We start from the raw sequence: 13,327 nt of genomic DNA, 5'->3' as shown, positions 1-13,327 counted from the left end.
ATTAAAATCTCTTGACAGTGTCAATATGCATACAGATACAAACTTCTGAGTTCACTTTTTGCAACCGATCACTTGAATAGGCGCTAAGCTACTTCTATAGTATAAAGTACCCGATAAAGGAGAACCTGTCAGTAAAATTTGCTCTTGTTCTGTTAAGTATATCTCTCTGTACTGCACAAACTTACCTCAGTGAAAAAGACAAGTCACTTCTTAATATATTCTCGGGAAGGAAGGGGGCTGGTATAGTGGTTTTTGAAGGCAAGCCAGGGAATAGTCTAAACTGGGGACACACAGCATGTTTTAAGTAAGTAAGTGCTGCGATAATTCTGCATAAAGAGATGTTAAGGATCTAGCTCCTTGCTGTAGCATGCCATGTGTCCCTGAATAAAATTACTGCCGTGCAGGCTGTTAGTGAAGGAATGCGTAAACAGACAATGTATCCTTGCATCAGTTCCACAAAATGTTGCACAACACAAATGCCTCTCGATGTGTCATTTCCTGCTTGGCCACCAGCCCAGCTCCTGACAGTCAGTCAACAAAAAAAGAGAAAAAAGAAAAAAAAAAGAAAAGAAATAAAAGAAGAAAAAAAAAAGGAAAAAAAATACTGCAAGATTTAAAGCTGCTCTACTCAAAAGCACATTCCACTAGCTCCAGACTTATCCCTCCACCCTCAGCCTTTGAAAGAAGAGAGAGACAGAACTTCCTAAAAGCTGTTACGGTTTTAAGTCTCGGAATCTCAAAAATCCCAATCACTTTATCTGCGCTTCATAAGCCAGTCGGCCAAACGGTTAATACAAAGACTGAGGAGCACCCCTGGCCTTTGCTGTCCTCCTCAGCGTGCACAGGCGAAAGGGCAATGTTTGCTCATACCTTTCGTCACATGTGTACCTTACAAGCTACGGAGGCAGATAAATATTCTCGGGCTGAATGAAATCAAGCACTTTTTTTCCCACCCAAACAGTTTCAGTTCAAAGCTCAGTGCTACTTTTCCATTCAAGCTGAGATACAGAATTGCGGTCACTGAGTTCAGAGACTATTTTTAATTAGAGGTGAACTGAAGACTTTGGAAGCTAGGCAAAATCCCAAAAGGCATATGCTTCTTCTCCCTCCCTGCCTCTGATTTCCCTACTGACCTGTGTTTATACCAAAAGCAGCCAGAAAGAAGGAGATCTCTGCTATTGCAAACATACTACTATGGAATGACAAATTCCTATTGCAAACATACCGCTATAGATTGACAAATCCCTATTTCTGTATTTCATAGCAAGGTAAGGTAAAAGCATTAAGGAAGGGCTAAGCAAAGTTTCTTTTTTTTTTTTTTCCCCTCAGGTAGTTTCTTTACAGTGATATGGTGATAACTCTGGGTCAGTTATAACCTCTTGATAACGCAGCTCTCTGGAAACCATCTTTCAGCCCTCCTCCAGCTGGACGGCAGCTCTGTTAGCTACCGTGTGTACATAGCAGAGGTTTTAAAAGGGACATGAGGAGGTGAAAATATCTGCAGGACTTCCCAGTGAGTCCCAAAGATCATATACAACCCACTCTCTAGACTCCATCTCTCAGTAGGCAACAGCGCAAGGACGGTGCAGCACAGCAGAAGTCCCTACACGGTAACCCTAGTTAGCCTGATATAGAGAATCACAAAACAAATTTGTTTCCAAGGAATAATCATAAGAAGATATTTACCTTTTCTCACGTAGAAATGGGCAAGCTTCCTACCAAAGCAACCTGACATCACTGTCTCTATTAAAATCTTTTAAAATAAGAGTAATAACAGAGAGCTAAGGCAGCAAGCTTCTACAGGCATAGCCTTACAACAACTAAATGGCACTTACACTTAAGAACCTGACTTTTGGAAGTGCTGAGCATCCAAAATACCACCCGGAGTCACTGCATGCCATGAGTGTTCAGAACTCCTAATGTCAGGCTCTAAATGATTTTGATATCTGTCATGGTGCTGCTGCTGCTCCTACTGCTGCTGGAAAACATACGGCATTTGTTCCCTCGAGTCAACTTGCCAACAGAAGGTCAAAGTGCCTTGCCTATAAACAAGCCTTACAAATTCACGACCTTAAGCATGATGTCATGTCTTAAAATGATAAGCTGGCAACAAAGTGAATGACATTTTGTAAAGATGTGCATAATTTTATGTTTACGGTACTTAGAACGAAGGTTCTAATAAGTCATCGGTTGTGTTCCTTTAAAGAGAAGTTTTATAACTGAGATGAATCACACTGCAAAAGATCAAAGTTAAAAAACATCAATGATGCCATGGGGTACTTTTTAATCTTGTAATGAATGATGATCATGTGCTCTTATGAAGTTGGTCCAACTGCCAACGCCAGATGTGTATATTAAGAAAAAAGTTGTTTGTGATGTGACAGCTCTGGTTGAGCTGCCAGAGAAAGGGAAAATAGGATAACATGCCTGAGATGTCTAAGTGAAATACTGGCACAGAGGGGCACTATTTGCTGATACATAATTCGTTAAGAAAACCGCATTTGCTATATCAGAGCCACTTGTTGGTTTGAATTCCTTATTACCTAGTTATCCTCATACAATGTAAATGTCAGATGCACTTATTGAACAACTGCTACCATACAGTAATAAATTCACCTGAATGCATAGGCTTTTAGAAGAAAGAGGAATTTCAGTGGAACTTCTATAATACTTCTTCTGGAACTACTATTTCCCTAAAAAAAACAGATCTAACAACTGGAGGTATCATAGAGGCCTTTTGTCATAAGCACTAGACTGAAAAAAAACCCAGAACTTGCAGAACCAAACAGACTCTAGAATAGGACCTCACCAAGTATTTAGCCAAAATTTTATTAACTCAGTCTTACATTTGGCTGACTCCTTAGCAAAATAAAGAATAAATGAAAAGAAGGGCACAGGAACTCCACTTAGGCTATAAGAACTGATTTTCCAAGCTACTGCACAGTCCTAGTTTCAGCTGAAATCAATGGGGATAGCAGATAGGCCTCATCAGCAGGGGACTGTCTTCCATGGCTAAACTGAAAACACTTAGGCAGAACTTGGATATCTTGCTAAGTTATATTAGCAGAGCCTCAGGTTTAGTTCACTAAATATCAAAATGGCTAAATCTAAGTCTCAATCTAGTCCCAATCTAAGAAGGTTCCCTTTCTGTGTTTCACAGAGCAGCTCGTGCTATTCTCTGCATTATTTTCATACTGCTCTGTTCTTTCATGACACTTGTATCCTCTGCTTGTGGATGCCTCAACACACAGAATCAGACTCCAAATGCATTGAATGGCTAAAGGTCATTCCATGGAGTGAATTCCAGGAGTGCAACTTGTCCAGGTTCTCCAAGTAAAGCTACACAATGCAACAGATGCAGGTGAACACTAAGAGCATCAAATCAGCTAGGGACGGAAGACAGAACAAAAATCCCCTAGCTGTGACAGAAGGATATCTCAGATGTGAGCAGGCAGTGACACAAATTATCTACGCAATGAATTTTTTTCTGTAGCTACTTGCTTTTTTCTTATTTATTATTCAAGGTGAAACTCAAAAGCTCACTTGCACTTTTTCCTTCTCTCAATGTAAGAAAAGGAGATGACACTACGGCAAGTATAGGCATCAAAAACACTCAACTGCATGAATCCTGTCTCCCTGAAAACTCCCTGCAAGCTCCTTAAAAGTCTCATTTGTATTTGCAGATTAAAGGCAAAATAATTATTTGGGATGCTTCCATTAGAGGGATCTTTTTAATGTGGTTATTCATCAAATAATTCTTAATCTCTCCATGTAATTTAAATACAGCTATACCTGGTTAATCCAATCAATTTAGAAAGAGTTGTTCTGGTTAGATAAAGAAAAAACTCCAGAACTGGCTCATCAGTGCTACTCTCATGATGTGAGACTAGTTACCAGTTAAATGTGCTAGACAGAGAGACAGACATACAAATTATGATGGATTAACCAGACTTGACTGTATCTAAAACTCAATGTTCTCCCTAACAACTGCTGGAGCATTAAAAAAAACATGATTGTCATAAAAATATGACCAGTAATCACTGCAAACAGATTCTTGTTAATTTAGGAAGGTGCTCTGCTCTGAGCTAAACAAGTTCAGTGAAAATCTGCTGGACATTGTTTAAATAAAATATGCATATTCTGTGCATAAATAAGAAACAAAGACCATGCTCTCAATAGACTGCTTTTATAGCTTTCTTTGGCCCCCAGGGATCTGTGATGAGTCCATAGCTGAAAACCAATTTCAGGTATGATGAGATTAACCAGGTGCATTAATTATCTGATGGCAAAAGAATTTAAGGGCAAACAAAAAGGCACTATATTATGTATTTTCTCTCTCCACTAGGACTGATCCTGCAAGATCAGGCTGCTATTGTGTTCTAAATGTCTTCAGTTTGCAGCTGATGGGAGTTCAGGGACTTCGACGTGTTGCAGGATTGTATGCATTATCCCTAAATCAGATTATATATAAATACAGTGGGCTCACTTCTCATTTACACTGGCAGATAATGTATCAAGACCTTGATGTGAATGAAAATCAGGTTCATGATTGCCCAAATTCAGCCAAGCACTTAAGTGTGTGTTTAATGCAAGTATGTGTGTGGTCCAATAGACTCCAAATTAAGCATGCGCTTACATATTTTGCTGAGCAAGGACCAATGTTTGACAAAGATATATATTTCATTTATGGGTCTATGTTAAACAAAATTAAGCAGGCATAAGTGCAAAGAAAAAAAACACATAATACTCACTTCTTGGCTCCCTTGGCCCATCCACTGTAACCTTTATGGCTCTGTGGTATGTAGCGACTTGGGGGGGATTTGTCAGGACAGTTATTGTCAGAGTAAAGCTCTTCCCTACAAAGGGAAAAAAACAACAAGGAATGAGTGATTACAACATGAAAACAGTCACATGCATGTTCAGTAAAGAATCAGAGACGTTTAAAATTATTCCCTGTCGTTACCACAATCGTGAAAATTAAAACCATAACTGACCATAGGAGTTTTCCTCCCCTTCAGTTTTACTCTATGTCAAGAATATGTCCATGTGTTGACAATCTAAATGTTCCTTATTTAATAATGGGTCATCATACAATGACAGAACAAAAGTGATTCACTGCTGAGGACAAGCCAAATTCTTTTCTGTATTGAAAGTGGTGTAAATCCAAAGCAAGTCAGATAATTTAAAAATTTACTCCAGTTTTGCAGCTGTGCGACAGAGAGCAGAATGTGGCCACATGTTATTTACTTCACACAGTTTTATCATTTCATTTGTTTGACTCAACTACAATAAGATGAGGAAAGAATATATTTTCCTCCTGGGAATCATTTTTACAGGGAACTAGTGTCTCCTGTCCTTAACATGCCAGGGGTAACACAATGATATCATCATCACCGGAACATTTTTTTTTCCCCCTTACATATATTCCACCTATGAAACACTGAGAAACCCCTCAACTTTCCCATGACTGCGAGAAACTAATTGGTGTGTGGATGCTTCCCTAACAAACCTGCATCTGCATTTTCACACACAGGCTGCCCCGGATCATCTGGAGCCTTTAGCTGCATGAGACTGTCACCAATAAATAAATAAATGGGGTCGACCGAATCGAGGGGCACATTCTCACAGGGCCCTAGTCTCTGCTCTGGAGATGCACTGACAGTTGTAATCTGTTAGATATGCAACGGTTAGTCATGTCAGATAGTCAAAACTGAAAACTGTTTCAAGACAGGAAAAGGTGGGCGTAGAACAGTGACTCAATAAAACAGTCAGCAATCTTAGGCCTTATTGCTCATTTAAGCTGCTACTTTACCAGATTCTCAAGGCTCCTTTTTTTTTCTCTCTTTTTTTTTTTTTTTTGCCTCCCTGTGTGTACGTGGGCATTTTTGCTGCTAGCGTTTTGCCTCGCGTTGAACTCTGAAGGCATTCGATCAAGACATGAGTCTTAAACAATATGCAACAGCACAAACTTAACGGAGTCTTTTCAAGCCTAATATAGAACAGCTTATATATAAGGCCTAATAAAGAACAGAGCTTTGGCTGTCATATCTAGCAATTGGACTTTTTTTTCTAGTCCAAGCCATATATCCCCCAAACCTGCTTGCAGCACACATCATTTATTATCAGGAGTGCAACTTCAGACTGTCTTGGCTATGCTTTTCATGAATTAAAATGTGACATGGATTGCTATTTTTTTAATGAAATATAACCGTCAGTTAGAGAAAAATGATTTTCCAGGTGTAGCTGCCCTCCAGCTGTGCCGATCTTCCTAAGGGCACAAGTTGGGGCTTCAGCAAAGGTGTAAAAATCTCAAGAAGCCAAATTCTACTGCAAAACCCAAACATGACACCTGGCCGAAGAAGGCTTACCCCTGTCTCATTGGAAAAGACATTATTTTGCAGATATTTCCAGGATGATCATCCTAATGTGTAAGGTGTAGGTGGAAGGTCCAGTCTTTTTGCATTGCTAAATGGTGTCTACCCACCTGCCCATCTCGGTGCTTTTTCTCCTTAAGGAGACAAGAAAGGAGCCTATTGCTTCAATATACAACCTCGCTAGGGATTTAAGTACAGACTTAAGGCTTCCTTTTTGCCAGCTTATCAGATGGAAAAAATTCTGACCACAAAATTACGTGATGTTGCCGTTCGAATCACAGTTGCCTATATTAAAGCAGTTTAACACTATGGGCAACTGCCAGCGGCGCGAACGGGATGTTCCCCGGGCTTCTGAATGAAAAACTTGGCCTTGCAATGCTATAGCTCTATTTCCATGCCACATGAGTTGAAAAATCTGTTACAACTAAAAAACAACGCAGCAAAATATACTAGTTGTTACACCCTGCAAAACGCGGCTTCACTGCAGGGAGCTGCCCAGCCCGGGCAGCACGCTCAGGTTCCCCTGCTTTCAGGAGATGATTTACATACTACAGGGTTAGGAACAAAATAAATTCTTCGGGGCGCGTGTTTCAGTGGTGCTTTTGCTTGCCACGGAGAGATGTGACTGATTTCCCAGATCTCCTTCCTCAGCTACAAAATCCCTTAATGCACTTTTTATCGCCTTCCTTTGGGCCCTTAGTCATTTAAATTATCCACTTTTAGAACCTAAGGACTAATTTTAGTGCTCTTTTATTAAATTCCTAGCCAAGCAGTCATCTGGCACTATTGCTTTAGTGTGTCTAAACTATGCATTCTTTGTTATTAACACATGTGAGTCTAGCTGACACAGAAAAGGACAAGATGGGCACATGTTGAAGCACAAAGCAAACCCCAGAAATTAGCTTGAAAGGGGACTCGGCAGCTTGTGCTCGTTGCATATTTTTTCAGTTAGATACTAATGTGATTAAAGTATCAGGACACAACAAAATTACGGTTATGATCCCCTGCTTATTGAAGACAGGAATTCTTTCTTCTCTGGGCTGCAGATCAGGCTGTAAAAGCGAGCTACTGCCTCCAAACCACATACAAACAACTTCTGCCTTCACCGAAGGAGCGCTGGCTGCTTATCCTTACAAAGCCAGCAAGGTGTTTGAGCAAAAACGTGCAGCTTCTGCCGGCTAGCAGCGTTAGCATTTATAAAAATCACATTTATAAAAGTCTCTTGAGTGAGCCATGAGAAGCATGGAAAAAAAAAAAAAAAACGTGGGAGAGAGAGAAGGTGAAGTGGTAAGTTGATGATTCAGACTTCACAATCAAATTTAGAGATACAGAGATCAAAGAGCAAGCTGTTTAGAAAGATGTAAATCTAAAGTCAGGAACAGGTGTGGATTAGTTTCTCGCCACCAAAAAGTGATTTCTTTATTACTTTATTTTTTCCTGTTCTCCTCCAAGACAAGTATCTACCGATATTTGTCTATGTAAGTAGCTTTCTCACTTCTGTTTGCAACTACTGCTTTCTTTCCTGCTATTTTAAGCAGAGTTTTAAAAATCTATCTTTAATGATATCTCCTTCTCTTTCTCTCTCTCTCTCTCGTCCTTCTCTGTTCTAAGTCTGGAAGACAAGTCTGGACCAATTTCTCCATCCTGCCTCTGGCAGCAGAATGCAGCATTTCAGATCCTCCACCGAGTCCCGGCTGCTTCAAAGGAAAAGCCCTACTTTCTTCCGTTAAGATCATAAGAAATATAGGGGGAGGGGGTCAGCTCTGTTTGGACATAATTACACTTCATCAAAAGAAGCTTTCTTCATCTTCCATGCGTGAAAAGTCTGCAAGCAGTTAAGTCTGTCTTTTTTCTTCCCTTTTTTTTTTTTTTTTTAAATATAAAAATTGCTATTTGGGAAACTAGCCAAAACTCAGAAAGCCAATATAGTAAAACAGTGCACACCCTTTGTTTTTCTTTGAAGTCTCTTAAATAAATATGTTGAGGGTTTGAAAAGTACACTATCGCTTTTCCATAGATTTTACCCAGATTGATCAGAGAAATATATATATATATATATATATATATTCCACGTCTGCTAGACACAAACCTAAATTAAATTACTAGATCTAAATTTGAGAGGCTGGGGGTTTGCGTGCATCTCTCGCTGCATCTACTGATTCATCAGGCCCTTTACCTCTTGCCCTATGTTTCTGCGAAAAGCACAGATCATACATTTCAAATGAGATCCGCAGATCAGAGGCAGCACCTCGCATTTCAGCTCTTCTTCATCACTGCCGCCACGCTGATATACTACTGAGCTCCCAACGTGAGGAGCGCTAGTGATGGAGCCAGACAGCCCTCAAACCTCATCCATCAGCACAACCACAGAGCACACAGCTGCTTAGGGGGGAAAAAGGCAAGACAAATGGCAAAGAGGGCTAACACCTTATCCAAAAGGGCAGCAAAGTCCGTATTTATACTGAATTACTTTTGCGATAGTTTGCTCTTATTACAAGGTATTCGTTATTGTCGGTAATTTCCACGTTGGAAAAAGATCAAGAGAACTGTTGGCCAGGTCCCTAAAGTTAAAAAAAATTAAAAATAGTCCCTGGGAGCCACGCTTATGGGATCACCTTCAGGAAACATTCGCAATTAGGAAAGCATGTCATCTGATTTCAACTATTGAGGAAGCTGTCATGGGCTTGAATGTTTTTAGAAAAATAGGTTTTCCGTCCCTAAGATGAATTATACTTGCTTTCTATAGCATATAGACTGCAAAACTGGTGTTATTGTTGATGTCCTAGCCCTGCATGTTTCTCAGTTTTTCTCAACATAGGCCTATCAAAAAAAATAATAAAACCAATGAAAAATTACTTCAAATATATAAAGTAAAAATGTTTAGACTTAACCACCAGCTGATTTAACAGCCCTCTTTGAGCAAACACCGAAGTGCCAGGTCACCTCACGATAGCCTTTCTGTCATCAGCCCGTATCTTAAAGCAAGAAAAAGGCCATATTTTCACCACAGCATTGCTGGCAGAAGTTTGGCAGGACTATAGCAACTCCGAATGGCTGGAGGACGATGATGAGAGCCCTCCAAACCCTCGAGCAGCGTCTCCCTCTCGGGCATCTGAGGCTAAGCTGCCTGCAAGCCAAAGCTTGCTGTCAAGTCCTAGAAAATCAGCCAGGTTTGCTAAAAGAAAAGGTCTAATTGTGCAGCTTGCTCAAAGGTAGGGAGATCGGTGGAGAGCTCTGCTCGTGGTGGGAGTCCATAACGCACGTAGCCCCCGTAGCGCAGGGGTCAGGCCGGTCTCAGCTGACCTGTGCGCGGCCACACGCGGCTCCCGTGAGGAGAGCCGTGAGGAGAGCGTGAGGAGAACGTGAGGAGAGCGTGAGGAGAGGCGGCGCGGGCGGCCGGGGGGGACCTACCTCTGCCGCTCCTGCCCACGAAGCGCAGGTCGTTGAAGCGCGCCACCTGGTTCTTCATGACGGCCGAGGCGTTGCGCAGCTCCGCTGAGTAGTTCTCGTCGTTGCCGGCCATCACGGTGACCACGGTCCCGTCAGGCACTTCTCCTAGGGCCACCACCTGGGGAAAGGGGAAGGCGAGGGCAGTTGTGAGGCTGCACGCGACGCGAGGGCTCTGATCCCAGCAGGGACGTTGGGAAACGTCGCTCCTAGTGCTTGCGTGGCCTCGGTGGCCGCGCTTCTACACCCTGGTGGTGCTTAAGTGATCGGAAAAACGCCCCCAAATCCAGTGATCAGCCAGACTGATAGCCCTGCGGGCACCTACCGTATTCCCACACTGCAATTTTGTAAAAGTTAACTTAAACAGGAATAGAGGGTTATTAGGAGGAGAATACATCCAAGCTTCCTCAAACAAAAATTTCTACTGCAGCATCGAGAACATAGGTCTCTTGCCCGCTTCCCCAATACCGGCGCTGGCTCTCTGTAACAACAAGAGACTCACTATTTTCCACGGCAGAGCTCTAAACAGAAAAAAAAACCCACCCAAACAAAAATCCACGCCCCCCCTAAAAACAACCACACAATCTAAGATGCCAGAAGTGTCCCCCTTGCAGTTTCTCCCGCTCCACATAATAAAGACTTTTTCTGTTATTCAGAGAAATTTGTTCCCTCTTCTGGACCTTTTCTATCCTCAGCTCTGCTTCAAAGGTCTTTCCCATACACGCAGTCAGCCTGAGATTGGGAACTGCACTGCAGTATTAAGGGGAAGCACTGACCAGTTCTGGATACGCACGGGCAGCATTAGATGGCCCAGTGCACTGTACTTCTTTAAAATAGCAAAAGGGAACAGCAAAGGTATACAAAACCTGAAAATACGATTAACTATGTGCCTGGAAATTGCAGGCTGATATAAAAGAAAGAGTAAAGTGAGGCTAAAACACCATATGAACTTGCTGCTTTCCTCGTTTTCAGCAGAACACCAGGTAAGAGCACCCAAAACAGAAAACTGAGTTGTGCCACTGACTGTTATGAGGTCTGCCTGTCAGGGGAGATTTTACTCTTTTACTTGAAAGTGATTGTAGGATCTTAGAACCCAAAAAAAAAAAAAAAAAAAAAGGAAAAAAACACACACAAGAAGCGCCTCTGTGGATAAGATCTGAGGTCCGGTTAGCTCAGGATCCACTGCACAGGAGCTAGTAATATCTGCTGAGCACAGGAGCTGACTCTCACCCTTAATAAATGGATATTGGCTTTCCAGATTGGGGCTTCAGATTGCTTATAAAACACTCCCCTTTGGGCTTTGCTAGGTGCTACCATAGCTCTGGAGAGTCCGGCGATGCCCCTCAGCATCCAGGGCAGTTCCAGCCTATCCTTGGGGTGTCTTGAGAGACAGAAATCCCATCAGCTCCCGACAGGCAGAGACCCTGAGCTGAAGGGGACGCACACATCTGCCACGAGCCTCGGGACAGAGAGGAGGGCAGCACAGCCCCGGCTCTCCTCCCCGCGCTCCGGGAACAGGGAGGTGGCACCGGTCGTACCGTGGTCCCCCGCCGTCCAGCCACCAGAGCACACGACATCGGCTCACCACGGGGAAAGCTCCCTAATGAGCCCCTCCGTCCACTGCTCATGATGCCTTTGCTTCCCGTGGGTTTTATTTCCTCCTCTTTCAGCTCTTCCCATTGACAAATGTCGCTTGGATTGGTCAACTTGAACATCAGGAGAAAGAGCACGTGCTGCTCCCGGAGTCCCTGCGTCAACGGCCCCTGATCGAGAGCTACAGCAGTGCTAAAACGCGCTGGTTCCCTGCAGCATGATACAGTATCACTGAGACTGAAAGTCAAACTGAAATCAGGACTGAAAATGCAAGACTTCGTTCAATAGAAGAAAAAAAAAATAAAAGCTCCTCTGCTGTGCAATAGGAGCAAAATATTTATCGTATTTTTATCCTTCTTTTGCCACCACACATCAAAAGACTGATGTGCTCTGTCTAGAGAAAACTTTTGCAAAAGACGTTAGAAACAGAGGGAAAAGCTGGGTATTCTGGGAGCTTCAGAAAGTAACTTCACCTATTGAAACACTGTTTGCATAAACCTGATTTGGCAGTTTATGCCATGTATCAACCAAAAATTATTTACATTTTCTTAGAAAGACAATTACAAGTGTACTGTAAAAAAGAGTAGAGACTAAGTAAAATTTTAAAGATTAAAGTATCTACAGGGCAAGTTTCTTAGCTATTCATTAAATACAAATATCTCCACCACTTAAAGATATTTACTTTCTGCATAAAGCTATCTACAGTTTGATTATTAAAATAAACCTTTGCCTTTTTTGGCTGAAGCGCTGCAAAAAGGCACATGAAGTCAAATGAAGACAAAAAATAAAACAAATTCTGACAAGTTGAAAATAACACTGTATTTTTTTTCTATAACACAATTATTCTCATCTGGTCAAGCAACTGTTTGCCCGGTTTCAGTCCAGTGGGATTTAAATGGCTAAAACATGTACCCTAAAGACAGAAGTTATAAGCTAAGAAATAAAAATGCTGTATAATAATACCAAATATTAAGGCTTTCTGCATAGTAAATGATTGTTTCAAAATAAAGCTAGTGTACATGCTAAATAGCTCCTCTCAAACACTAATGCCCATCACTCCAATAACTTTTTATTTATTTTGCAAAATACTGAATTTGAACAGCTCTCTGAATGCAAAATACTCTATACAGGGAAATTCTTTTCCAGAGATTGCCAAAAGAGCATCTGATACTATTAAAAATATTTTAATGTTCTATAACTTGAAACAGAATAACTGATTTGCACTACTTTTTGTTTAAAAATATACATCTGGGCTGACAATTCATACACCAGGTTTCAGCTTGAAGCTATTTAAAACAGCTGAGTTATAAACTCTGAAAACTGGGGTTTGGAGTGGAAACGCTGACAGACCCTTAACTACTGTGGTGCTACTGGGGAGAGATTTTATACTTCACTCCAATTTTTTCCCCTGCCTTTACGTCCACTAAAGCTCTTGGCTACTATCAGCATCATTCAAAATAAATAGCATACAGAAATGCTCGTAACAGCTAACATTGCAACTTGGGTCTTTTATGACTTTCAGTAAAATCTCCCAGACTGAGACATAAACAGAGGGCCAAATTCTGACTGCTGCTCGCAAACAAAGCACCGCTGGCTATTAAGAAACAGTAATAAGTGAATATAACTTGGACCCCGGTTCACAATATCCTTTTACGCCTGAATATGATTAGACAGCTACATCTATATTAATAGGCACATTGTTAATATCCTCCACCACAAAAAGAGTTTGCATTAACAAACTTATTAGTTAGTACACTCGACACGAACTCTGTCCCCAGAGCGTGTAAATAATAATATTTAAAATTCAAATGCAATACTTATCCGACATTATTTTAAAAAATTATAATCAAAACCAGCACTGTTTACAACATACTTCCTTTCCTGCGTATGATTTATATCTGTTTTTTTAAATT

General features: G+C 41.3%; 1 protein-coding gene across 3 annotated transcripts in view; it reads right to left on the bottom strand.

The window, feature by feature from the left end:
• The window catches only part of RUNX2 (RUNX family transcription factor 2), a 145,618-nt gene that overhangs the window by 129,384 nt on the left and 2,907 nt on the right, over window positions 1-13,327 (bottom strand). For all 3 annotated transcript variants that reach the window (XM_088520112.1, XM_088520113.1, XM_088520114.1), the window contains exons 2-3: window positions 9,786-9,942; window positions 4,752-4,856 (exon numbers count right to left, since the gene is read on the bottom strand). In XM_088520112.1, coding sequence (XP_088376238.1) covers window positions 4,752-4,856; window positions 9,786-9,942 — 262 coding nt within the window. The remainder of the gene's footprint in view (window positions 1-4,751; window positions 4,857-9,785; window positions 9,943-13,327) is intronic.

The sequence above is a fragment of the Tinamus guttatus genome, unplaced genomic scaffold (genome assembly GCF_059628265.1).
Source record: "Tinamus guttatus ecotype Peru unplaced genomic scaffold, ASM5962826v1 Tinamus_guttatus_pri_ptg000080l, whole genome shotgun sequence".
Lineage (NCBI taxonomy): Eukaryota > Metazoa > Chordata > Aves > Tinamiformes > Tinamidae > Tinamus > Tinamus guttatus.
This window is presented reverse-complemented; position numbering and strand designations above follow the sequence as displayed.